The sequence below is a fragment of the Sceloporus occidentalis genome, unplaced genomic scaffold (genome assembly GCF_023333645.1).
Source record: "Sceloporus occidentalis isolate IW3139 unplaced genomic scaffold, rSceOcc1.0.p SCAF_4, whole genome shotgun sequence".
Taxonomy (NCBI): domain Eukaryota; kingdom Metazoa; phylum Chordata; class Lepidosauria; order Squamata; family Phrynosomatidae; genus Sceloporus; species Sceloporus occidentalis.
The window spans coordinates 140,624,923-140,650,969 of NW_028316984.1; the positions used below are offsets into that span (position 1 = coordinate 140,624,923).

The 26,047-nt window shown below is 40.1% G+C and overlaps 2 protein-coding genes across 3 annotated transcripts in view; one reads left to right on the top strand and one right to left on the bottom strand.

The window, feature by feature from the left end:
* Nucleotides 1-8,516, top strand: part of LOC149314729 (tetratricopeptide repeat protein 9A-like) — a 54,727-nt gene extending 46,211 nt beyond the window's left edge. Inside the window, exon 3 of the mRNA XM_089521795.1 lies at nt 7,408-8,516. Coding sequence (XP_089377921.1) covers nt 7,408-7,487 — 80 coding nt within the window. The 3' untranslated portion in view covers nt 7,488-8,516. The remainder of the gene's footprint in view (nt 1-7,407) is intronic.
* MAP3K9 (mitogen-activated protein kinase kinase kinase 9) overlaps nt 1-26,047 on the bottom strand; it is a 129,868-nt gene that overhangs the window by 43,144 nt on the left and 60,677 nt on the right. The gene's annotated exons all lie outside the window — the stretch shown is intronic.

Consider the following 26,047-nt stretch of genomic DNA (forward strand, 5'->3'; position numbering starts at 1 on the left):
CTGATGAGAAAAAATCCTATTGTGGACTAGATTGAAGCAGTGATGGATAGAACCTACACCACTATAGTTTTCAACTATTCCCAGTTGAATGTGAAGCATGTAATGTTAAATTGTTCAGAAGAGATAAGAAAAGGAACACATTGACAACAGAAAATATGACATCCCAATTAGTGGAAGCATTTGAAAATACAGATTGGAAAAACAGGTGTCAGAAAATGTTTCAATGAAGAAATTTTTGCCATGAGATGAGGATGGAGATGGAATAGATTGACCTGTCTGTATCTTTCAATCTTTTTCTCCTAGGCTTACAGTATTTCTAATAAAGTCTGAGTCTGCAATAAGGCTTGCTGAAAGATTTCTAGCTAGCAAGCACTGAGAGTATCTTGTGGCACAAACTTGACCCTATCCTGTTTAGCCCTCCAGCTCTTGAAGAAGGGAACACATTTGAGAAATTATCCATGTGTATGAATTTGTGCTGTGGGTCATTGGCTCCCTTTCTCACTGTGCTGTAGGGAAGCATGGCTTCTAACTGGCATATTATATGCTGAACTTTAATCCTTTCCCATCTCTCCTCTGTGTTTGGTTGCTGCAAGCTTCAGCATCTGCAATTCCCTTGCCTTGCTAGGCAATTTTCACTCATCATATTCATGGGGCATACATTCAAAGTGTAAAATGCATGTCAGGGGATGCTTACAGGGGATATATTATGTACAAAATTTGCCTATATTCATTAAAGCAAAGAGGTTAAGGTGAATGCATTGCCCTATTTCCATTTGGGAGTTAAGTCTGTGAATAATTTGATGACTAAAAGATATGATTTGCCATATATAAGAGAGCTTCAAGTAGTTGAAATCTTTAACAAAGATTCAAATCCAGGTTTATTTGTTAAAAGCAAGGAGAGCAGATGTGAAAGGATCTGATTAGCCACAGGGCTACTAAAATAATGTGCAAGTTTTCCTAATTGCTCTCCAGATTATTTCATTTATTTTTGACATCTCTGCTTGTTTGGTGCATTTCAGTCTTGCTTGTTCAACCCTAGGTTTCTCAAAATAATTTACAGAAAATTAAAGCCATAACATTTCAAAACAGCAATATACAAATATAAGGCACCAGCAGCTAGAAGTATACCTTCATTTAAAAAAACAGATAAAATAAATCAGGACACTACTTGCCTTGTTGTTGTGTCACATCATTTCCTGACTTATGGGGATCCTAAGGTGACCCTATCATGGGGTTTTCTAAGTTTGCCATTGCCTTTCCCTGAAGCTGAGAGCATGTGACTTGCCCAGGGTCACCTAGTGGGTTGCATGGCTGAGCTGGGAATCAAATCCTGATCGCCAGAGTCGAAATCTAATGCTCAAACCTTTCCTGCCTGGAGACATTTTATTTCTTATTGTGGTAATTAAAAACACATCTGTCCTCATCTATAGGGGGCTGAACTGATGCAGTGAAGAGTGTGAAGGTCACTAAGGGAGGACAGAGAGAGGAATTACAGATTGTGTCTCTTCTGCCCCTGCAAACTGTTTGATATTTGAACCTATGGTACTACACATTGCAAACTAATAAACTTTGCTAGAAGAAGCAAAATCAGGTCCTGTGCATCTGCATCAAGAGGCCCTATCCTGCATAACTTGTAATTCATGAACAGACAACAAAGTAGTCTGTTTGACTTAGTGCGTATAGTACTACATTCTTGGAAGCTGATAAGCACCAGTCTTTTCTGCTTCAGAGGTGGAAGGGCAGATGAGCAGAAGCATTGGTCATTGCAACCTGAAAGCCCAGAAGATGCCCAGCAATAAATGGCTGCTTCTCAGGAGGGGCTGTGGGGAGTGACAGACCCAATGTTGCCTGAGGCTGGTATTCTGTTAGGAACATATGCACACCTAAATTTCCCTTATGCATACAGTTGTCATTTCCAAAGCACTATGGAGGTTAGTATTCCCTTCCTGTCTCCACAGCACCCAAAGCTTCCTCCCAATTTACTGAAAAGCCCCTAAGGCAACCTCGCATTGGCATTCTGTGCTCCACAGTGAGTAGGCAGGATTGGAGAAGTGACGAACATCACCAGACATGAAAATGTGACAGTGCTGAGATCTGCTGGTATCCTCTGGGAGTCTCAGTACAGATCTAATCAATATGTATCTGCTATGGGAAATAGCACTTCTGTGATCTTGCCTGCTCACTGCAAAACATGGAATAGTTGTGTGGGACTGCTTCAGGTTCAATGTTTCAGTAATTCAGGAATAGGCTATATGGCTCAGAATAGTGTAGGTCTGCATACAAACATTTATGCTACACTGAGAGGATGTTGAATTCAGGCCTGAAAGTATCTGTGGCACCATCAGGCAACTGGGTCCAGTAACTCATGCTACCTTCTGAGCAAAGCCTGTGGAGACTTGGCAAGTGAAGAAACTGGCAAGAGAAATGATTTTAGATTTTAATTCATAAAACTAAAGGCAATCTACTAGCAGTACTTTGACATGTGTCAGGTCAAGCACTTAGTGACTTCTTAGGTATGGGACAAATGGGATGCTATCTATGCTGGAGAGTATAGTGATGTTCCTGGATGTAAATTATCAATTTACATGATGAATGGAAACATCCGAAATCATTGGGAACCATTGGCATAGTCTCATGCCTTCCTTTTTGTCATAAAAATGACAATTCAAACTTATTTTGACTACAGTTGCTACCTTGGGGCATGCATGAGCCCACACTCCTTTTGTTCCCCTCCCATATTGGTGACATGCTGCCTTATTAGCAAAGTTCTGCTTCTTCTCATTCCCCTGGCTACATTTTTGGACACATTTTCTGGCCAACCTGGAAATACACACCCCTCCACATTGCTGTCTTGTGAAACTACAGCAGAATCACCTGCTTCTTCCTACCATAATCTCCTTGCACTCTATCCATTCGTTCCTCCTCTTTCCCACTTTCCCCTCATAGACATTCCAGAACCTAGTATGTAAAACATGGCAAAAGAGATGGGGCAGGTTTCTCCTTCTTAAGAGGCAAACAGGGAAGGAAAAGATTTGCAAGTGTGATGGGGGAAAACTCACCTTTTCTTTGTTTCTTAAGGAGATCTCGGGTGGATGTACACTGTAGAAATTATGCAGATTGACACCACTTTAAATTCTGTAATTCCATCCTATGGAATCTTGGGATTTGTAGTCTTACAAAGTCTTTAGCCTTTTTTTGACAAAGAGTGCTAGTGCCTTACAAAACTACAAATTCCAAAATTCTGTAGATGGAGCCATGTCAGTTAAAGTAGTGTCAAACTGCATTATTTCTATAGTGTAAATACTCCCTTGTTGTTATTGGAGTTCTTTATTATTCTTTATTATTATTATTTGGTGCTGAAATCAGTGTGTGCATGCTCAAACCCCCTCTCAGCTTTTTTCTTTCTGCGTCTTTTTTCCATTGAGGAGAAGGGGCAGAAAAGAAATCTTCCAAATGCACCAGGGAACTGGTTCCATTGAAGTCGATGCAGCTTACTTCTGAATAGACACGTATTAGATTGTGCCTTGAGAGGAAATCAAAAATGAAATGAAGGAAAGATAAGACTTTTTGCTGTGCCAAATCAAAAACTCGTTTTGCATTTCCCCACTTCAGGGTGACCTAACTTTTCCTCCCTGCCTGTCACCTCCACTCCCATCAAGATTAAGACAGAAATTGCTACACTATATGTATTTACATGGGACTAAGGCCTGCTTAAGCAAGTGGGGCTTATTCTGAATAGACATGTGTTGGGGTATTCTGAATAAACCTACATAACATTTCAAAAGGCTAGAGAGTCATTGAAAAATGAGTGTATAAATGTGAAACAGAGAAAAGGACCTTTTGATTCCAAATAAGAAGGATGACAAGCTAGTAAGCCATCACACAGCTTGATCATTATGACTTGGGGAGAAAAGGTGAGCAACATCAGCAATGGCACACCTGCAGGGTTATCATTCAGGATTTTTCATGCCCCTAATCACTTCCACTTTGAGAGGACTGAAGCAATTGAATTAACATGTGTTGTACATTTTTAAAAAAAGCAGCAATAGCTAAGAGAGGGAGTATTTATGTACATACAGATCCATCTATAAAGTGAAAATGCTGAACTGTTTGTACATACCTAGTGGGCTGCATGTGAATTATAGGACAGGACAGCTCCTTTCTGAATGAAAGTGCTATCATGCTTTGTGCTATGCCTTATTTTGCTCTATGTTCTTACATTCACCCATCACGACTGTTGCCCTACATGGCCTGGGTCCAGTCTACTTGAAGGAACGCCTCCTCCCATACAATCCTTCCCGTACACTCCAATCCTCTAGGAAAAACCTCTAACAATCTAGAAAGACCAGACTGGCGGTGACCTTCCAGAGGTCCTTTTCTGTCACCGCTCCAAAAACTTGGAATGACCTGCTGGAAGAGATTTGCAAATTATCCTCACTCGAGGCTTTTAAAAAGGCGACAAAAACCTTTCTCTTCCGGCAGGCCTTACCCGATTGATAATGTCCAGAAACAATTGAATCCCCCTCCTTTTATTATTTTTGTTATTTATGATTTGTTTTTTAACTTTGATGTATTGTTATGTACTTTTTAAACATTTTTTGATCCTCAAAGCGGAAGAGGCGAGATATAAATTATTATTATTATTATTATTATTATTATTATTATTATTATGTTGGTTACTGCACACTCACTTTCAATTTAATTTGCAGTATCAAATCTGTAGAGTTGCATCTCTGAGATACTGATAACTCACAGCACTTATTAGTTGGAATCCTAGCAATGAGTAGCTCAGACATGACTTCCTTCAAGATAGTAGGCCTCTCATTAAAAAGCAAACAAAGGTATCAAAAAGTTCACTGAACTTGGAAGTTAACCAGGGTTAGTACTTGGATGGGAAACCACCAATGGATACCAGGTGATCTAGGCCATATTCCAGAGCAAGGAACTGGCAAAACCACTTCTGAGTATTCCTTGCCTAAGAAACCCTATGAAATTAATGGGAATGCCATAAGTTGACAGGCAACTTGAAGGTATACATACACACAAAGACACACACATCTCACTAACAGGATATCATCCAATGTGATAAAATGCAGTAGTCCTATACTGAGAATTCAGTGTAAAATAGAGAGAAGGAATTATTGCCTTCAAGAGAAATGACAGTAGTGCCTCTAGAAATATGTGGAGAAAAAAGAAGTCTTTGGATACTGTTTTGAAAGTTAGGAAAGGCAGAATAGAGGTGGGGATCAGGTTGAAGAAATTGCCCTCTACCACATGTGGGACAAGACCTGTCAAAGCAAAGGCTAGATTGCCTGCTGATTTCAGATGGGATAAGAAGCATCTCCAGCCACAGGTGGTGCTGGTCCTAGGTATTTTTCACACCACAATCAAAAAGCAAAATGATGCTCCCGCAGCTACTAAGTTCCTTTTCTTTGTGACACCCAGTGGTGGAGACGGAGGCAAGGAATCCATTCATTCATTCTCTTTACTTCTCTCAAACAGACAGATAGACAGACAATTTCTAAGAAGTTGAGAGACAAAGCACAAAGGCAACATTCTCCCGGTTCTGAGAGGCATTCGATTATCATGGCTAATAGCCAAAAACTGTATCTTCTGGGTTGGACTGTCCACCTTCCTAGTGTGGACACCTGTAGTCCATAGCCTACTGTACAGTTATGGAACAGTCAAGTGTTGGTGTCCAAGAAACAGAATTCAGAGTTGGGGTTATGCAGAGGCCATTAGCATAACCTTAGATTGCCTATACTCAATAGTAATGGCTAGTTTTCACACTTGTCTAAAAGTTAAGGCATAGCATGTATTTACATCATTTGTTGATCTTAGCAACACACTCTCTTTTCCAGCATCAAGTAGTCTGCAGTTAGTCTGAGTTTCATCATCCTCTATTTTGTAGTCTGTAGTTGTTTTTCCTTCATGTTTAAAAAGCACATGTTAGAGAGCCTCTTAGTCCGTAGTATCACCTAGTGTGGTAACTCATAGTGTCACACACACATCTCATTGACCTCCTCCCATACCACACCATACAGAAGCCTTAGTAATGTTTTTGTACTAATGTTATTCATAAATTGTAATTCCTGTATATCACTGAATGTAATAGTAATAGTTGTGACAAAAGCAACTAGCCAAATTAAAATACACCTTTAAATTGCAATATCATACACATAGCCTAAATGTATTCACATGTACATAGTTTCACATGGTTAAAGTTATTGTACGGTAAAATGCGATGTTTTTAAAGAAAATTTGAAAATATATATATTTTTTAAAACCTGAGCCTCGCCCCACCCACACCATCTCTTCAGCGTTTTAAAGAGATGTAGGTGAGCACCACAGCCTGTTTCTGCCAAAAGGTAGATGTTCAGGAAGCAGTGGTGCAACCTGCACCCTGTGTACCCCACTCTGTAATGTCCATGCTCTCACCATTATGTATTATGAAGCTTTTAGTATTTGGATGCAGTGGTTTAGGGGTTAAGACGCCAATTCTAGCAATTGGAAGATCAGAAATTGGCAGTTTGAGGCCCGAGTGCTGTATGATGGGGTGAGCTCCTGTCACTAGTCCCAGCTTCTGCCTACCTAGCAGTTCGAAAGCATGCAAATGCAAGTAGATAAATAGGTACCACTTTGGTGGGATGGTAACAGCATTTGGTGCAGTCATGCTGGCCACCTGACCACTAGATTCATCTTTGAACAACATTGGCTCTTTGGCTTAGTAACAGAGATGAGCACAGCCCCTTACAGTTGGTTATGACTAGATATTCATGTCAAGGGACTACCTTTACCTTTGTCTTTAAAGAAACCTATTACATGTTTTTACAAAGAAGACAGACTGTTTTATTTCACTGTGTGTGTGTTGATATGTGGTGGGACCAGTTGTTGCACAACTGTGCTTGCAGATAGTAATTACTCTTCTTGTGAGATACACTACTAACTCTTCTCTTCTTTTTTATAGCTTTTATTAAACCATTTAAAATCAAACAACAACATTGAAAACATTTGTAAATGCATATTCCTCAGTCTCTACATATCCATATCTTTTACATTTTACATTTATTCATCTCACAATTTCATCTTACTGTTTTTACCCATTTCCACCTATACCTTCTTATCCCTCCCACCTTTCATCTCTTCCATTCCCACTACTAAATCCCTCTTTCTTTTTTCTTTACTATCACTTCCTTTTCCTTCCATTCAAAACATATTCCTTCCATTCTTCTACTTCCTCCTTTACTGTCCTTTAAATTCATTTATTGACTAACTCTTCTCTTCTATAAATAAATTGCAAATCAAGAACAAGCATTTGAAATCATAATTTTGTATGAAGTTTGGTTGCTTTTAAATTCCGTGCAGGAAGAAGTACTAAATAGGTCATTTTGATCTCTTCCATTACAGATACCAATGTTGTACGGTACATCCAGCTTACAGAAATGAAGCTTAGCAGATGTTCCCAGAGAGAAAAAGACGCTTTGTGAGAAGAAACTGAGTTATGAGTGGACATTTCCTCCCTGATGATGCCCATGCAGTGGTTCTTCCGCCCATACGGTTCTACCTTAGTTGACAGTTTTTCTTGCACACTCCCCTCTTTACTTTTGATTTGAGCTCAAATGGGTTGTTTTTGAAGGAGAATCAAACTTTGGATCTGGCTTTGGCTATTTGATGGCCTAACAATACCTCAGTCCTCCTAGCACAATTCTGTGGTCAGCCATGTTCTGGAACTTGGAAGGAAGGAAACTAAAGGACTGAAGGAAACAAGGGAGGGGGGGTCTACTTTGCCTTGTGCTTGCTTAGTGGTTGCTGCTGTTGCTGTACCAACAAACAAACAAACAAACAAAAAACAATCCACAGCTCACCCTTTCTTTCAAATGATAAGATGACAATAAATAAAGAAAAATCTTCAGCTATCTAGGGAGACATATACTCTGCAACCCACTTGGGCAGCTTCCTTGCACTTGTTGATTGTTGTAATCCAGAGAGAGGCTATCTACTCAAGATCTCATGTCAATGAGATCCATTTGCAATATGCTGTTTTTAAAACATGAGTTGTGGGAGATATACTTTAAGCAATGAACTTTAAAGCCTGGAAAGGCTTTGAGACATGGGCAAAGCTAAAGGAGAATGTGAAAGGACACTGCATTGTTTCGGGAATAATACTGTGGAAGGATTAATATTGAATATACATTGTTTGACAGGCAGCAAACCTATATACATACATAATATATATATTTTTAGAAGGCACACCTGGGCCTAAAGGAGTGTCTAAAGGAGCAGCATGACTTTGTAACTAGTTTCAGTCCAAACTGTGGAAACTGGAGCACTGAATTATGGTTTTATCACCATCTTGATATGCACCTGTGGGCAAGTCACTTACTTTTTCTGTGCCTCAGTTTCTCCATCTGTATAGTGGGGATACTAATGCCTCCCTACCTCACAGGGGGTGTTGTGAGGGTTTGTTAGTTAATGTTTGTACAGTGCTGAATATTATTATTGGTACACTGGATTGAGTTTGGATTTCTTACATCTTGTTTTGGTGCCTCTCTCTCTTCTTCCTTTTCCATACCTAGAATATTAATGCCAGCCCCAAAACCAAATGGTCATTAATGTAGTCTGTAGGGATGAGGTAGGCCGCAACCATCCAACCTTCTCCCTAAGTCCCTGATTGTAGGAGATGTCAGATTTTTGACAGACACAAGTGTTAAGTGTTTAAATCCCCATTGATTTCAGTGGAAAAAATAAGTATGGTTTGAACTTGGTCACAATCCAATCAAAACGCATAACTTGGGCTGTCATACTGTCATATTCAGTTACCATGTATTGAGTCAGATGGCTTTGGGACCATCTAACCTTATATAATCTGCTCTAACTGGCGGTTGCTGACTAAGACCTGAAGCAGGGATTTTACAGTCAGCAACTTGAGATTTTCTAATGAAAAGTGCTGGAGATCAAACATGGGAAAGAACATGCTCTCCAGAAAGTAGGTCACGTGAATTCTTGCATGTTGGGTAAAAAAAACACATACAAAACAACAACAACCAGGTCTCATTTTTTATATTACTTAGGCTTTTATTCAAATGTTTCCATTGGGTGCTGGGGTCCATTTACCCTATGCAATTATGACATTATTTTGGTTCCTTAATTAGAAATTTAGGGATATGCAGTTTAGGATGAGGCATTTAGAATTCTCAGCCAGAAAGAGATCTAGTGCCTCTACAAACTACTATCTGATGCAACCATGAGAGTTAAGTGGACTACTAGCACTATAACTGTCTAGAATGAATGGGTCCCACTTTGGATCCTGCAGTAAAGCTACAGCTATGACTTTATTGCAAGTGGTGCTGTTGGGATGATTTCATATTTTCCAGAAACTGAAAATACAGTATTTTGAAATCTAGAAAAACAGCTTCAGTCAGATATGAGTAACTGGAATGTTACTTTTCCTCCAAGTTGTTAAAAGCTGTAGTTATGATATTATCTTCATAATACAACAGACACCTGTGGTACAGTGGACTGAGAAAGTGGTCCATCCAACACACTTCATGACTGAGTGCAGACTTGCACCCACATCTGTACCATATTTGGTTCTCTGCTGTGATAACACAGGGTCCCAAAAACCTATAGCTTGGCTATTCACACATATTGATACTTCATTCCTTAAATATGTGGGCTTGGAAAAGAAAGTGAATTGATGAAAAAATGTTTTTATAATGAAATGTCTTCATAAGCCAATATTTTCCTATGGCTGTTGTGTGGGGCTATCCAATTCTCAGTATGTATGTAGGCGTTAGCCCTGTAACATGAGTGGCAATTATGAGTCCATCCAGATATTTTTGGACTGTAGCACCCAGCAGCTGTAGCCAGCATACCCAATGGTAAAGATATCTGGGAGTTCAGTCCAACAGCATCTCAAAGGGTTATATGATTTTAATCTTAGGCCTCATCTATTGAATGGATGGAAAACAATTATCTGCCATTCCTAAGGGACTGCAGGCTTCTCCACTGGTGGTGCAAGCTCTCTTACCATGAGATGGCAGCCCCACCACAGCCACCAACACCCAATTCAGAGTAGGCTGAGTGTGTGTGACCTGTGGATTTCCGTAGCCAAGCAGGGATTCAAACCCTGGTCTCTAGACTTATAGTCCAGTGCTCAAATCACAATGCCACACTGACTTCACTGCATAAAAATCCCTGTATAAAAAAAAAGAATAATTGTTCAAAATCACTGCACGTTTCTCTGATTTCATTCAACCTGGTTTTGAAGTAAGTTTGCTGAGTATCATAATGAAGGAGGGGGGAAATCTTAAGTACAGTTTCATCTTTGGAAGGTCAAGTTTGAAGCTATTTGTTTTTATTGAATTTTATGTGGTACTTGTTCTGCAGTAGCAGTCCAGTCTTGACCAAACCAACATCTAGATCAACCTTCTGTCCCTAGATATGAATTTATTTATTTATTTATTTATTTATTTATTTATTTATTTATTTATTTATTTATTTGGTGAGTAAGGGGAGAATTTTGTCCTTACGTACAAAAACATTTTACAGAAACTGTTTCAGCTTCATAAATAATTCGGCCATGAAGAATTTGGCTGCATTTCTCTAGGAAATGGATAGCTCTGTCAGAGCTTGGAGGAGCTAGGTTTTGGACCACAGTTCCCAGAATCCACCAACCAATGGATATCCTAACTGGGGTTCTAGTCTTCCAGTACAAAAAAGCAGATATTTAAAGTCCAAAAATAGTCCAAAGAAGCAGATTTTCCATGCCCTATGAAATCAGGGGAAAGCAGGAAAGCAGACAATGGTAACTCAAGACAACAACTCCTGGTTCTTCTGAGGGCCAACTAAAGAACAGTTACTTCTTACCATCACCCTTAGAGCACACAGCTTAAGGCCTAAACTGGTCTAGAACCAGACAAATTTCTCATTTCTAGTTAGAAATGTGATTACAACCATTATTTCAATCTTTTTTTTAAAAAAAATGCTAAAATAGATCCCTGTCATATGTTACCATTTACATACATGACTGATAACCATATGGACCTGGAGTCATGTTTGTCACTTTACCATCTGATGTGTTATGGTTATTATGAGATAATTGTATATGTTTAATTATGATGGTGATAAAATATAACATCATGTGATTTTTAAAAAACATATCTGAAGCCATTCAAATCTTCAGCAGTATCCCCTTACATGCTGAATATCCATACCTAATGTATCATAGAATCACAGAGTTGGAAGAGACCACAAGGGCCATCCAGTCCAACCCCCTGCCATACAGGAACTCTCAATCAAATCATCCCCAACAGATGACCATCCAGCCTCTGCTTAAAGACCTCCAAGGAAGGAGACTCCACCACTCTCTGAGGGAGTGTGTTCCACTGTGAAACAGCTCTTACTGTCAGGAGGTTCTTCCTAATGTTGTGGTGGAATCTCTTTCCTTGTAGTTTGAATCTACTTTTCCATATCCTATTCTCTGGGACAGCAGAAAACACACTTGCTCCATCCTTAGTGTGACACCCCTTAAAATACTTCAACAGGGCTATCAATTAATAAATATCACCTCTTAACCGTCTCTTCTCCAGGCTAAACATACCCAGCTCCCAGACCCTTCACCATTTTGGTGGCCCTCCTCTGGACACACTCCTGCTTGTCAACATCCTTTGTGAATTGTGGTGTCCGGAATAGGGCACAGTATTTCAGGTGAGGCCTGACTAGAGCAGAACAGAGTGGCACTTTTACTTCCCTTGATCTAGACATTATACCTCTACTGATGCTGCCTAAAATTGCATTGGCCTTTTTAGCTGCCACATCACACTGTGGACACATGTTCAACTTGTGATCTACTAGAACTCCTAGATCCCTTTCACGTGTACTGTTGTCAAGACAGGTGTTCTCCATCCTATATCTTTATGCATTTCAATTTTTCTACCTAAGTGCAGTACTTTACATTTCTCCATGCTGAAATTCATTTTGTTAGTTTTGGTGGCCCAGCTTTCTAATCTATTCAGGTTATTTTGAATTTTGATCCTCTGCCCTGGGGTATTAGCTACTCCTCCTAATTTGGTTATCATCTGCAAATTTGATCAGCATACTCACTCCTCAAAACTGCCACAATTAAATGTTTCAGTTCTGCTTTAAAACTATCAGTGAATAACATTAATGTCAGGCCCTCTTTTTTTCCATTTTTACTATGCCATTGTAAGCCTTGCAAAACAGAAGGAAGAGTGGAGTTTAGCTACTTGGGGGGATGAGAGGATTGCCACCCAAATAAGAATTATCCCCCTCCATGAAATTTTCCTTCAGTCTCCAAATTTCTAGCACTGAAAAGAGAGAGACTGAAAATTATTTATACCTGGAACTCTTACATTTGAAGTTGAAAGTAGTGCAGTATTAGAAATTTAGGTACTGAAATGATATTTCACTTAGGGGAGCAGAATTCTTATGGGGAGGCAATGCTCCATTTTTGTTCCCATGCTAGCTTACATCCTGGAGGGAGAGAAAAGTAATATTAGTTAAAACTGCCACAACTGTTGGTCAGCCATGTTCAGCAGCTTCCACAAGTTTGTATTTCCAAGAACCAACAATGGAAGAGACTGCAGGTGAGAGAGGCCAAAAACACACACACAGAGAAAGAGGCAGACACCTGTCCCATGAAGCCCTGAAAAACAAAACAAAGCATGGAGATCTCCATATATAGACCAACTCCCTTCGTCTTTCTATGAAACAACAGAACTAAAAGTAGACAAGAGTTTACTGCTAGAAAATGGAATTAAAATGGCAATGATTCTAATGGCTTCTTGAACATTTTACCTTTCCTTCCTTCATTTGCTCAGGAGGCTGTCCAGGTGAACAAAGATGCACTGTTTTGAAAGCGTTTAAAAGAGCCACAAGAAAATGCCCTTCTTGAAACGCAGGCGACTACTACGTGACATGGTGTTTTTTCTATTCATATTTACTGTAGGTGGAAATGAATTAACACCTGCAGATATAATAATATCATTCCAATTTTGCAGTTGGGCAGGCATACATTTTTAACAAGAGATATGTAGATGTGTGGGTGGTTGCTTGCACTTGGATGCGTGTACGTGCAGGGAGAGATTTTAAAACTGCAAAAGCTGGAGCAGAATTGCCCCTTCTAACCAAAAATGATGACAAAATTAGTGGGAGGTGTTAGGGATACTTGAGAACAATGTTTCCTCTCCTCCCTGTATTTAGCTTGATTTTTCAAGTATCTGTGCTCATTCTGCTAGTTATCAGTAAAGCAGAGAGTGAGTCATCATGGTGTTTGGGGGTATGACCTTGTTTCAAGGCAGTTCAGACTCATGTGGTAGCAATTTTCTACTCTATCCTTCATATATAAATCCACACATTTCCCCTGATGTTGGCATTAAGCATGTAGTTTAAACACATTGTAACTACTGGCAGAACTTGTTTCTAGAAGGAAACATGGAGAATTTATCCTACTGAATTTGCTTAGCAAAGCCAGCTGCAGGATTTGAAGTTAGAAGTAGGTAATGAACTCACAGATTTTCTTTTCAACCTCCCCCACCCCACCCCATTGCACAAGCAACAGTGGCTTACAGGGGTAACTGATTTTTTCAGCCATTTACCCCCCTTTCTAGTTTCAGACAACCTGAGACAGACAGCTTGGAACAAACTCAGGGGGAGTCAGCTTACTGGGCAAATTGTAGGAGTCAGCTTGTTCAGGGAACCTTGCAGAAATAATACATAGCAGTATTTTGGCATTTTGAGTATAGCTTGCTGTGCAACATTATAAAAATAACCTTTTATTCTTTCTATCCTACCACCAAGGATCCAGAGGCTGCTTTGATGAGAGATGGTTTTGTAAATAGGTTTGCATTAATCAGCAAGAACTGCTATTGTGTTTACAAAGTTACACCTGCTAAAGGAATAAGACTGAGTACTTCTGCCAAAGACTGTGTCAAGAAAGAAAGAAAAAATAGCATTTTATTTGGGATGTTTTTGCAATACATCAGTGCCAGGAAAAGTAAACACAATAACAACTTTGTCAATCCTACAATACCTTTGAGTATTAGTCTCAGACGTCCCATGTGATATTTAGATGCCTGGAGAAATTTGTCAGCACTAACTCAGTTTTTCCATGAAACACTCATAGTATATTACTCTTATGTGACACAAGTGTGGTAAGAGTTTTGTGTGACAGAAATAAAACAAAATAGCATTGTGTTTCAATAGTACACATTTTCAGGGGACTTGTGTGTATATTCAGAACACCCTCCAGCTTTTTCTATGAAATATATATGAGCCTGGGAATGATGTTAATACAAGATGAAAAACAGAAGACAAAGATTAGTTCACCATTCTAGCAAATGTACATTTTTTCTGGCAGGCTAGGAAAGGCATACACACACACACACACACACACACACACCAGCATGTTGGGGTTTGAGCACTGAACTATGACACTGAAGATCAGTGTTCAGTTCCCCACTAAGCCATGTTGACCTTGGGCAAGTCACATACTCTCAGCCCCAGAAAAGAATCAGAATGGGTTTGCCTTAGGGTGACCATAAGTCAGAAACAACTTGAAGACACCCATCAACAGCAACAACAACAGATCAGAGCATTAACAGAGTTCCCTTAACCTCTTCTTCTGTACTGGCACATACACTTGAGAGTTAAGGACCAACTAATTGTGATATAGTGGATTTATGACTGGACTTCCATGCATATTGTGCTGAAAAGTGGCTGCAGAGGATTTTGCTCTATAGCAGTGGGGATGGGAAGGTTTAATGCCTTCCTCAGTACTATATGTACTATATGTAAGGCAGCCTGTTCCCTGCTGAATGTGCTGTGAAACTTGAAGGAACTGGATGATGTATAGAATAATTATATATACCCCTTTCCAAGGAAGAACAGTAGGGCATTTACATTGGGAAATCAGTATGCAACCAAGGTAAAGCTCTGTTTTGTTGTGTTGAGGAACAGCCCCAGGTTAAACCACTTCCTATGGACACCAAAGGGAAATAGCACATCCCATTTGGGCCTGACAGGGTGACAATCCTGAACATCAGGGTTGTAGCTTCTTCCAGGTAAAACAAAGCCCACTGCTTGCTTATTTGGAAATCTGCCCTTTGTGAACAACAGAAAACTAAGACTTCAGTACAGCACATGATTATTATTATGCCGCTTATACCAAGAAGCCATGTTTAAATTCATGTTTTACATTTGGCACAAGGTTATCCTAAATTTCTTTTGACATTCAAGAAAACTAGCAGTTCAAGAGCAGAAAATAAAAATGGCATAAGCTGCAGTGGGTGTTAAGTACAATATTATTCAAAATTTCAGATGGCAGTTTTTATATGTATGTAACTAAAGCAAGACATTTAAGGAAAATTGGAGGTTCAGATATGTCAACTGGCAGGCATTTTTTCCCTTTTGTTTTACATTTCATTTATATTCTGCTGTTCTCCATGAGACACTGTGCTGTAGCAATCTGAGGACTCTGGGGTTGTTGTCTCACTGCAGAATTATTACCATTTGGCACCACTTGAACTGTCATGACCCCATCCTATGGAATTCTGGGATTTGTAGTTTGTTACTGCCCCAGGGCTCTCAGACAGAGAAGGCTAAATAGTTTACAAAACTACATTGATGCTCCAGTGTAAATGCAGCCTGAGAGACCAAGGTTCAGATCCCCCCTCAGCCATGGAAACCTACTAAGTGACCTTGGGCAAGTCACACTCTTTCTGCCTATAAAGAAGACAACTGTGTTACCATACTCTAGCTCCCCTCCAGCTCGATAGGGAGTTTTCATAATTAATATCTAGCATGAAGCATGACTGGAAGTCATGATGACATGGTACATGTTTTGGGAATCACAGTGGCCCAGGGTAGCTGGCAAAGTGCCTGTGTCGAAAGTCATGCTGATCAAGGCATGCCAAGCTTAGAAAGGACAAAAGAACAAGCACCATAGGTTATGCTAAACATGACACATTATTCTTACTTGATTATTTTTTTGTTTTCTATGGAAAGGGGAATGAAGACAACAAAGGAAGACATTTTTCAAAACAGACAGAAACCAAACACTGTTTTCTCTCTTTAAAAGTTTCCTAACTCTCCTCTGCTTGTCTAATCATCCAAAGGATTTTTTCTGATTGCATTAATGCATTGGCACCTCGGTGCTAAAAGTACCAGTAAGTTTTCCGACCCAGTTTGTCCATTCCTTGGGAAAAATCATCAAAGCTTTGGGTACTCATCACACCCTAAGGGCAGGTTTTTGGGTATAAAGCCTATCCAGACCCAGTCATTCTTGTTTACTCTTTCCAGTGCATTTTCAGATGCTGTTTAAGTTTCTCTTTGCTTTCCTACAGACCCTTCTCCAGGATAGGTAAATATACCTACACTCCCTTAACCCTTAACCTTCTGCTATACAGCTTTCAACCTTCTTTTCTGGAATCTTGTATAAATCTTATTGTTGAATCAATCCTTGTTTGTTTGTGTGTTTCTTTGCACATTTTCAAATTAAACCATATTGGGGTCATTCCCACTCATATTTGCTCTGAAGTGTGATTCAAGGTATCTGACCCTCGCTCCCATTTGAAACCTCTTCTGAGCCTCATTTGAGCAATTTCAGGTGGAAAGAAGTGGGGCTAATGCAAAAAAAAAAAAAAAGGTTTTCCTGACACTGGTTTGAAAGTGGTTTCCTCCCCGAAGAATTGATTCTGAAGCGTGCCAAATAAGTGGGAACGCTAGATCAGAATCAATTCTTTAATTTTAACAATAGAATTGATTGAAAAATCAATATATTGGTAAAGCAACTACTTGTTTTGCCTATTTATCAATTTTTTTTCAATTGTCTCTCACCCTCCTCCTCCTCCTCCTCCTCCTCCCGGGTCCTCTGGCCTTTCCTTGCTCCCTCAGGATTATTTCTGCAGTGCAGATGCATCCCAAGCCAAGCACCCAGGAGGATTTAAAAGGGGGAAAGCCACTTCTGCTTTCCCCAGAGCTGGCTGGCCGTGCTGCTGCTGTGCCGCCACCACTTTCCCTAGTGGTGCTGGGCAGGAATCTTCAGTGATGATTGACACATGAGCGGCATAAATGGGGATGACAATTGTGGCAAAATAAAGCAATTTCACTGCCACTAAGGGAATTACCTGTTTTATAATGGGAATGGGTGCCTTTTGAATTTGATTATCAATGCAGAGCGGAGCCGGATTGGGATTCGGACTATACGGTAAGTGGGAATGACCCCTCTATTTACTTAAAACTGGAATTTCTTTATAGTGAGTACAAACAGATGTAAAAGATTGTAGTGTTACCCACCACATGCATGCCTCCCTTTGAGCTAACTAATTCCCCAACATTTCAAAGGAGATGTTGACACTGCTAGAGGAGCCTCCAAGCCCCCCCCCCCCCAATATCTTTTGGGGTAACAATGGAAAACCTACTCTGGAAAAAACTTGACAAGAAACCCCTATAATAAGGTATCATAAGTCAACATCAGCTTAAAAGCACATATGAACAAGAAGTTCCTTACAGAAACCCTGGGGTAACTTACAAAAAAACACAGGCTAACATATAAGTATTCTTAAAAATATAATGGTAGGGTAAAAGATAAATAATAAAGAGATAAATACAATTGTTGCTGTGTATCTTCATTTCCGATTTATGGCAACTCAAAGGTTTTCTTGGCAAGTGAGGTTTTATTGACAAGTTTCCTCAGGAGGAGGGGTGGCTCCTCTGAGGCTGAGAGAGTGTGACTTCCCCAAGGTCACCCAGTGGGTTTACATGGCTAAAATACAATAAGACAAATGTATTACTTGCCTCTCCCTTGAAGACTTGTGCAAATAAATGTGCTTTCAGCTATGTGACAGGTTTGAATGGGACAAATGGATCACCACTGGATAGTGTTGCCTTTCTAGGGTTTTCTCCTTTTAAATAATTATTGCATCTTCACAAAACATAGATTTCCCTAAGTCTTCTGGTTTCTACTCTTCTTTATGGATGCTGCTGGTTTGATTGCAAATTTAACTTTACTTGTAATAGCAGAAGCAGAATAAATTTGACAAATACTCATATTTGTTTAGTTTTAAAATAAGAAGTACAATTAATATTCAGTCATTGTAGAATTCAGATTTTCCAATTACACAGACTTCATTAGTTTTCCCTCCACCCTTGAAATGAAAATTGGATAACATCCGTAAAAATGCCATAAAATCATTGCCTTGAGTAACTCAGCAGTTACCTCATTTAAGACTGTTGATTCAATTTCTCCTTTTCCCCTCAGCAGACAATTGACAATCTGGATCAGTAGGGAAGGCAAGTGGAATTCCAGTTGCAGCATCGTATTTGCCTGCTAACTTCAGCAGATACAACTTTACTCTGAGAAGAGGGAGACGCTGCCATTTTCCTGAGCCCCCTTCTTGGGAATTTAATTAGAAGGCATTCTTAATTGGATTGTGAAGATGAGCATTATTTTCTTGCTTGCTCATCTCATTGTATGGTTGAACAAGCCATATGTTTTAAGAAGGTACTGCAGGATTTTAGGGAGAAATATGGCTCCACTCTGTCCCTCTGTTTGTTGTTGCTGCTGCTGCTTTTTCTTGCTGAATCCAAACATGAGTGAGATTTCACAACTCTCCCCACCCTCAATTCAGGGGACAATCCTAAAGAAGAAGAAACTATTAATTCCCAGCAAGGTATAGATGTGCAATGGGTGAATATGGTTGACAACTGGGTAAATTATGCTTGGGATACTATTATATGCTAAGCTGTACTGCACAACTTTTCTTTCTTTTTTTGCAGTATTCCCAAGACATGATGAGGACCTGTTTTAAGATGACAGAGGGAAACAGATGGAAGAAATGTTTCTGCTGGCTCCTCTATCTGTTCCTGAAGTTCTTGGGTATTTTTCTAAACATCCACATGATGTTCCTCTTTTCGTGGAACATCCAGGGGCAAGTCAGTCACATGCAAGCTATGCCCCACAAGAACCTGAAGACTCTCAGTCAACCTTTATGTTGAACCCTTAGCTAAAGCTGTCACTTCTCAACCCTCCAAATCCAAATTCTTTACAGCCCTTAACAACAACAAACCCTCATTTCATGTATTTTACAGGCATCAGGAAAAATGATAGTGACTGGCTCTAGCTTGCCTCTGCAGTCTTAAATAGCTTATCCTCTAAAATGTCCCTAAATGTTTAGAACCAGTGATTTTTTTTCTTGGGCTGACTAAGTGAAGAAGGGGATGGAACAACAGTCAAGAACTGTGAAATAAGAAAGAAAATAGTTCTGCAAGATGTAAGTCTTAAACACACTGCAGTTTTTTCCTTCCTTAATTTTAACAGTGGTGAGGAAATCTGCCAAGATATTGTTCAGTTCTTCTTGTGCCATTGTAAAAAATATCTGTTTAATCCTCTTTGCCTTGGGAGTGAAGTTGCCAAAACCAGCCCTGAGGGTAAGCCTTTATCTTCAGGAGCTACACAGAACTGAGAGTACAACCTTCCCCAGCAATTTGTGGAATTTTCTTTTCTGTGCACCTAGTGACATAAGAGTAATTTTTTTGGACTCCAGTTAATTGATCTTCTGGCTGAAATTTTCCTATCTTGGAGCCCTATATTGATTGAAAGGCATCAATTGTATTTTCAAAGTACTTCAGTACTTCGGGGGCGGGGGGTGTCTTAGAAAGTTATATAGCTCCTGGAGCAAATAGTCTACTTCTGAACAAGATAGACATAATCTATTAATACTTGGTTTTCTAGTGCCCCTCCAAGGGCAATAGCAAGGAGGGAGACAATGGTGTCATACTGAAAGCCACCATCAGCATGATGAGTATGTGCCTTATGCTAACTGCTTAAGAAAGACATTGTGGAAGGATTCTGGGTGTCCTGGAATAGTTTTGCCATGGTTGTGCCATGCCACTTTCCTTCTTAAAGCCAAGGCCAGACAAGGGAAGGCTCCTATTTACATGCAAGAAAAAAATGCATCAGTAATGTCAGTGCACTGTCGTGGTTTGAGTATTAGTTAGACTATGACTCAGGTTCAGTTCCCTGCTCTGCCATGGAAATCCCCTGGGTGACTTCGGGAAAATCACATAGTCTCAATCCAAGAAAACCCTGTGATAGGTTTGCCTTAGAGCTGTCATAAGTCGGATGTGTCTTGAGGACATATAACATCCAGCGATCTGTACTAATAATCGGAAGAAAAGTGATAGCTTATCCCAGTTGGTGATACCATAACACACACACCCTCCAAAACAATTTACCTCTAGCTTGTGACAGAGCTAGAAATGTGTGCAGCTCCTACAGTCTTAGAACAACTACCCAAAGGATAGTGTCCAGTGACCTTTGGCAATAATTGTCCATATGTAAATACAGTCAGCCCCCCCCCCCCCATATCCACGGATTTTTTAATCCATGAATTCAAGCATCCATGGCTTGAAAGTATTCAAAATGTATGTAAATTCCAAAAAGCAAACCTTGGTTTTGCCATTTTATGTAAGGGACACCATATTACTGTGCCATTGTATTTAATGGGACTTAAAAATCCACGAATTTTGGTATCCACAGGAATATCCTGGAACCAAACCCCAGCAGATACCAAGGGCCCACTGTAGCTTAAATAAGATAAAATAGGAGTGTGCAATACATAATGGGGATGAGTAAAAACACTGTCAATTGCTTTCTACCATGCGCTTAGAAAACAAACTGGAAGGAGCTGTAGAAATTCAAGCTGTGATTGTTGCTCAAGGCATGAAGAGCCTCTGGTGCTGAATAATTCATAGGAAGTAAGGAACAACCAATGAGTCAATGAACAAAAGCAGTGTACAATACAACATAATTGGGAAGTGGCAGCAGCAAGTAGAACACAGATGGAGCTTTCAGATCCCCTGATTATGGTGACATCATTCACCAGCCAATAATGCCATGCAAGCACACCAGTCTGTTTTCATCTTTCATAAAGGTGCTTTGCTCCTGTTAGAAGAGACTCTTCAAGCCACTTTGAGCCTTGATGACATTTCACAGCATCACTATAAAATACTTAGGCAGCACTCCACTTTATATGTGGGGCAGGGGGAAAAGATGTTTAATACTTTCCTGACATTTACAAGTCTCTGCCACACAGTGAGATGATTCTGCTGCTGAAGAGCAGTGAGTGAAAAAGGAAGTGCAGAGGCAGAGAACACTGATGCTCAGTTCCAAGCTAGTCACCCTCTGATGGGGGGAAAATGAAATCTAAACTTGGCCATTTGTGCTGCTCAAGTTGACCTACACCATAATAGCCTAGGGAACCTCTCTGTAGGGGTGGGCAATGTTTTAGCTTCATTAGCCTCCAGCAGACTTTGGAGGGCCACAATCCCTCCACATTCCCAAACAAATATATCAAAAATATTTTGCTCCCAAATGCCCCTAGGGGTTTTTGAAAGACATTTCCACATTTTTAAAGCCAGGAGAAACCTTTTTTAAACATCAGGAAACTTGCTCTTTCAAAAAAAAAAAAAAAAAAAAAAAGGGGGGGGAGGGGGCTCTTCTGGCTTAAATTGATCCAGGTTGGACAAAAACATGGCCCATTACAGTATTTAGAGGTAAAAGTTTGACCTGGGGTTTGTTTGTTTGTTTTGTAAAAATGGCCTTGGGACCTTGCCCACCCCTGCTCTAGAAATGATGCAGCAGTTGGTGTATGGCAGGAAAAACATCACTGTTCTTTAGCTGATGGGTTCCAGCATCCCCTTACAACAAATGGTAGAACTGGGCTCCTGGGAAACATTTTACTTGGACTACCCCATTGCTGACAATCAGGTTCTCTGTGGCTGGTTAACAGGGTTCGCTGGGCACCTCAGCCCCCCATCCCACCCTGCGCAGGGCTGAAGAAAGTTGGATTCTCAAGTGTTATATAGAGCAGAACCAAACAAAAGAAATTAAAATATGCACCTGGATCATATCCCATCTAATAGCTATGAGTACAATGTACACTATGGTTGCTAAAAGTAAAGTTTACACACTGGTATGTTCCCAGCTGTCAGTCTATCCCCAGCCTTGACCTTCCAAGCTAAAGTGAAGCTATTTAACAGGGACTACGAAAACAAATTAACTCCCTTTCTGCTACAAGACAGCTGTTCATGTTTTGCCATGATACTGACAACGACTCTAAAGCCCATCAGCTTGGTGGAGGCCATGCTTATTGTAGGACCCCTCTCTGAAACAGAGTTTCATGCTCAGATAAGGTGCAATCACTACAAACAAATCACATATTCCAGATTCATCTCCTTATTAATGCTTTCAAAATATGCATTTGGTATACCCTGTTAAACCTTTGGCTCCAAATCAAGTCTTGGCAGGTATGATGACAGATCTTACTCCAGAAGGATCAGCAAGAACAAGAAAAGAGGTGAAGGGAGTTTTCTTTCCCACCTGCATGCCTCACTGCAGAGGTCAATGTCTCCCAGGTTATAAATCTTCTATGTTGTCCGAATATGGATGAGGATGAGTTGTCTGCTGCATAGATACATGTCAGCTATGAAAGCCAGCCCACAAATGGTTACAGCTCCATCTCATTTCTTCTAACAGCACATGAGAGTTAATAGTTTTCACTTATTGACTTCTGTTCAATTTAAAGCTAGATGGACCAATGAACAGGAGAAATGTAGGTCAAAATGTTTACCAGTTTGTCTTTCTAATGCTTTTACAAGTCAAGCAAAGGCTGAAAGGGGCCAGAATTCTTTCATACTGTCCTCCCTCCGCTCCAACCAAGTTAAAGCATAGGCAGGCATCATTAAGTGTCCAGCATGATGAACAAGCTTTAAAAAAAGGTCTCAGATAGTATATATTGAGCACTGCCAAAATACTTACGAAACCACTTTAATGGATTTAGTAATGTTATTGACGGTCTGTCATTTAAAAGGAAACTGCATGTTTAATAAGACATACAGAAATCTCCCCCATTATTTACTTTGCAAACTGGGGCATAGCTAGTACTGCAAAGCAGAGCCACATCCTTCATTGAGAGCTGTAATTTTCCAATAACATCTTGTAAAGGAGAGAATCCTCAACTGACATATAAAAAAGCCTGAATTTAAATCAGTGTATGATTAATTGCACCAAAATTCTACACATACTGACTCAAACGTAAGCCTCACTGAATATCCTCCAACCTGTCACAGATGAAAACTGGGACATATGTGGACAAGCAGCATCTGAGAATAGTCAAGATAGCAAAAGTCATTATCAAAGAAAAACATACAGGCTAAGAGAGGTTGCAGCAGCTTGGCTTTGCCTGAGCCAAGTGGGAAAGGCAGGATTTTACCTTGTCCTCTCCTCTCCTTGAGTGCAAACTACTTGTCTACTTTGAATTAAGTTTGCAGCAACTAAAATATGCTGAGGACAAATGAAGAAAGTGGGAAGAGGAGAGAGCAACTGGGACATTTTATAAGCTGGGAAAGTGGGATGGCAGAGGATTAACCCATACTGCTTTCTGTTCTATTGTTAGCTTAATTATATTTTTAATTTGTGTATGATACAAGTTTTATAGCTGTATTTCTTTTTACCTTGAAGGGGGGGGGGGGAAACAGGATATGGAGGTCGGAGAGGAGATGAGGGGGAGTTATCCTGTGGAGAAGATTTCCTGCATAAGGTCAGCAGACATATATCCCTGTGTATACTTTCACATCTGTATCTGCTTTGTCTCATTAGATACATTTGGAAGGAACTTTTGTAAGATCAACAAATAGTTTTAGGTTTTTCAAAACTGAATTGTTTAGGCTGCAATTCTGTTTTTCCAGGAATGTGTTCCGGGGGTCATAGAAAGCAGCAGATCTCTCCCTTTGTGGTCTTTGAAATTCCAGCTCTGAAGGGGAACTGCCATGTCACATACCTCCTGAGCATTTCTTCTAGCCAAACGGGGTGCAAAAAGGGAGAAAATTTTATTACTAATAATGCTCTTTAGCTATAAGGATACAAGAATATCCTTATAGATTCAGCAAAATGTAGACAACTAAACCAAGATTAATTAAAATCAAATGTTCACAGGATGTTGTTTTGTCTTCCAGTCATTTCTGACTTCTGGTGACCCTAAGGCAAACCTATGGGGCAGATCCAAATTTTTCTTGGCAAGATTTGTTCAGTGGGGGTTTGCCAATGCTTTCCTCTGAGAATAAGAGAGTGTCACTGCCCAAGGTTACCCACTGGGTTTCCATGACTGAATAAGGATGGTTTCCCAGAATCCTAATCCAAAACAAACCACTACACTATCTGGCTCATACACAAGAACATAGATAGGCTTAAAATGCCTGTTTCAATCCATGGGGAGAGGCAGGTAAGAAACAACGACGATGACAACAACAAGAACAACAAAACATGATGCAGAAAGATCATGGTTGGAGTTCCCTGTTATAATCTGTTATGCATTTGTGACTGATTTGTATTCTAGATATTCAAAAGTGTTGGGATTATTTAAGAGATCCTAAATGTTCCCCAGTCCTGATTTACTAGGCAGCAGCCACTGCAAATAATGAGATTATTTTCTCCTGTTGATTCAGATGCAGCAGACTGATGTTTCCAACCCCCTCCTACATGTGATCTCAGGTGTGACAGTCAGAAGCAGAATCTCTGTCACAATTACTCTTTGCATCAGTGATCACTTATGGGAGAAGCATCAGTCTGCTGCACCCAATTGACAGGAAGACAGAACCTTGTTGCTTGCAGTGACTGCTGTGTGGGAGGTTAGGAGTGGGGAGGGTGGGCTGGAAGATGCTACTTCGATACATAACTAAGATAGTTATGTATCTAAGTAGCTGATCTAGAATCTCAGCCCATGTTTTTAGCAGCACTGGAGGAACAAAGGAGGGTTTTTACATAGGCTTTTTGTTTTTAGCTTGGGACTCAAATTTTGGGGGAGGAACAAGGGTGTGCATTATAGGATGGCAACAAGAACATATGTGTTATTTTCTGGATCCACAGGAGTCAGCTTTTAGCACAGGGGAAAATTTAGATGAGGGCCAATTGTTTATTCAAAGGGGGAAAGCAGCTAGAAATCCATATTTACTTCACAGTTGAATTTTGGATAAATCACAATGCTCCATCTATCAGGCTTCCTATCTTTAGTATTACTGCTAAGGAGGGGGTAGAAAAAGTATAGGCCAGGGTGTCTGGAAAGACTGAAGGCCATAAAAACATCATTCGGGGCTATGTGTGACCTCCAGGGCCACCCTTTGCTTACCCCTTTGAGAGGATGAAATCCCACCAAATTTGTTTTGAACTTGATATAAATATGATGGCTGGCATCCTGCTAGGTATTTATATAACCACAAATGGACTTACAAGCTTGTAAAGGTGAATTGCAACAGCGCAATGCCCATATTCTCAAAAGGAGAGCAGAGATGCAGCTAAGTTTTTGGGACCATTTCACAAGCTGAGCCAGCAGCCCATGGCTCCCATGCACAATGGACATTATAATACTATGTACAACAGGATACTGTATGAGGCACTTCAATATGCATGGTTGCAGTTCACTCTTAAGGGTTGCATATCATGTCAGCGATGTAGCTATGCCACTATAAGGTTCTGTCTCCACCACCACCACCTATAGTATATATAAACTATCATTGTTGAACATGTAGGCTTCCAAAGATTAATCTCCTTCAACACTGTTAAATCTAACAGCATTCATTGTTCAGATATAAGGATCCAACCACCCTCCTGAGTGACATTTCAGTTTGGCAGCATTATACTTTACTTTACAGCACTTGTTGACTATCTTTTTGATTTTCTTCCTGTTTAAATGCCTAATCATTAGGACTCACAGTAACCCTTTAATGCCTGGTTACTATTAAAACCCACATTGTACATTTTCCTTGTGACGTTTGAGCCTTGAACTCTGACTCTGTAGACCAGGGTTCAGTTCCCTGCTCAGCCATGAAACCCACTGGGTGACCTTGGGCAAGTCACACACTCTCAGCCTCAGGGGAAGGCAATGGCAAACCCCCTGAGAACCAGTCTTGCCAAGAAAAACCCACAATAGGATCACCCTAAGTCAGAAACAACTTGGAAGGCACACAGTAA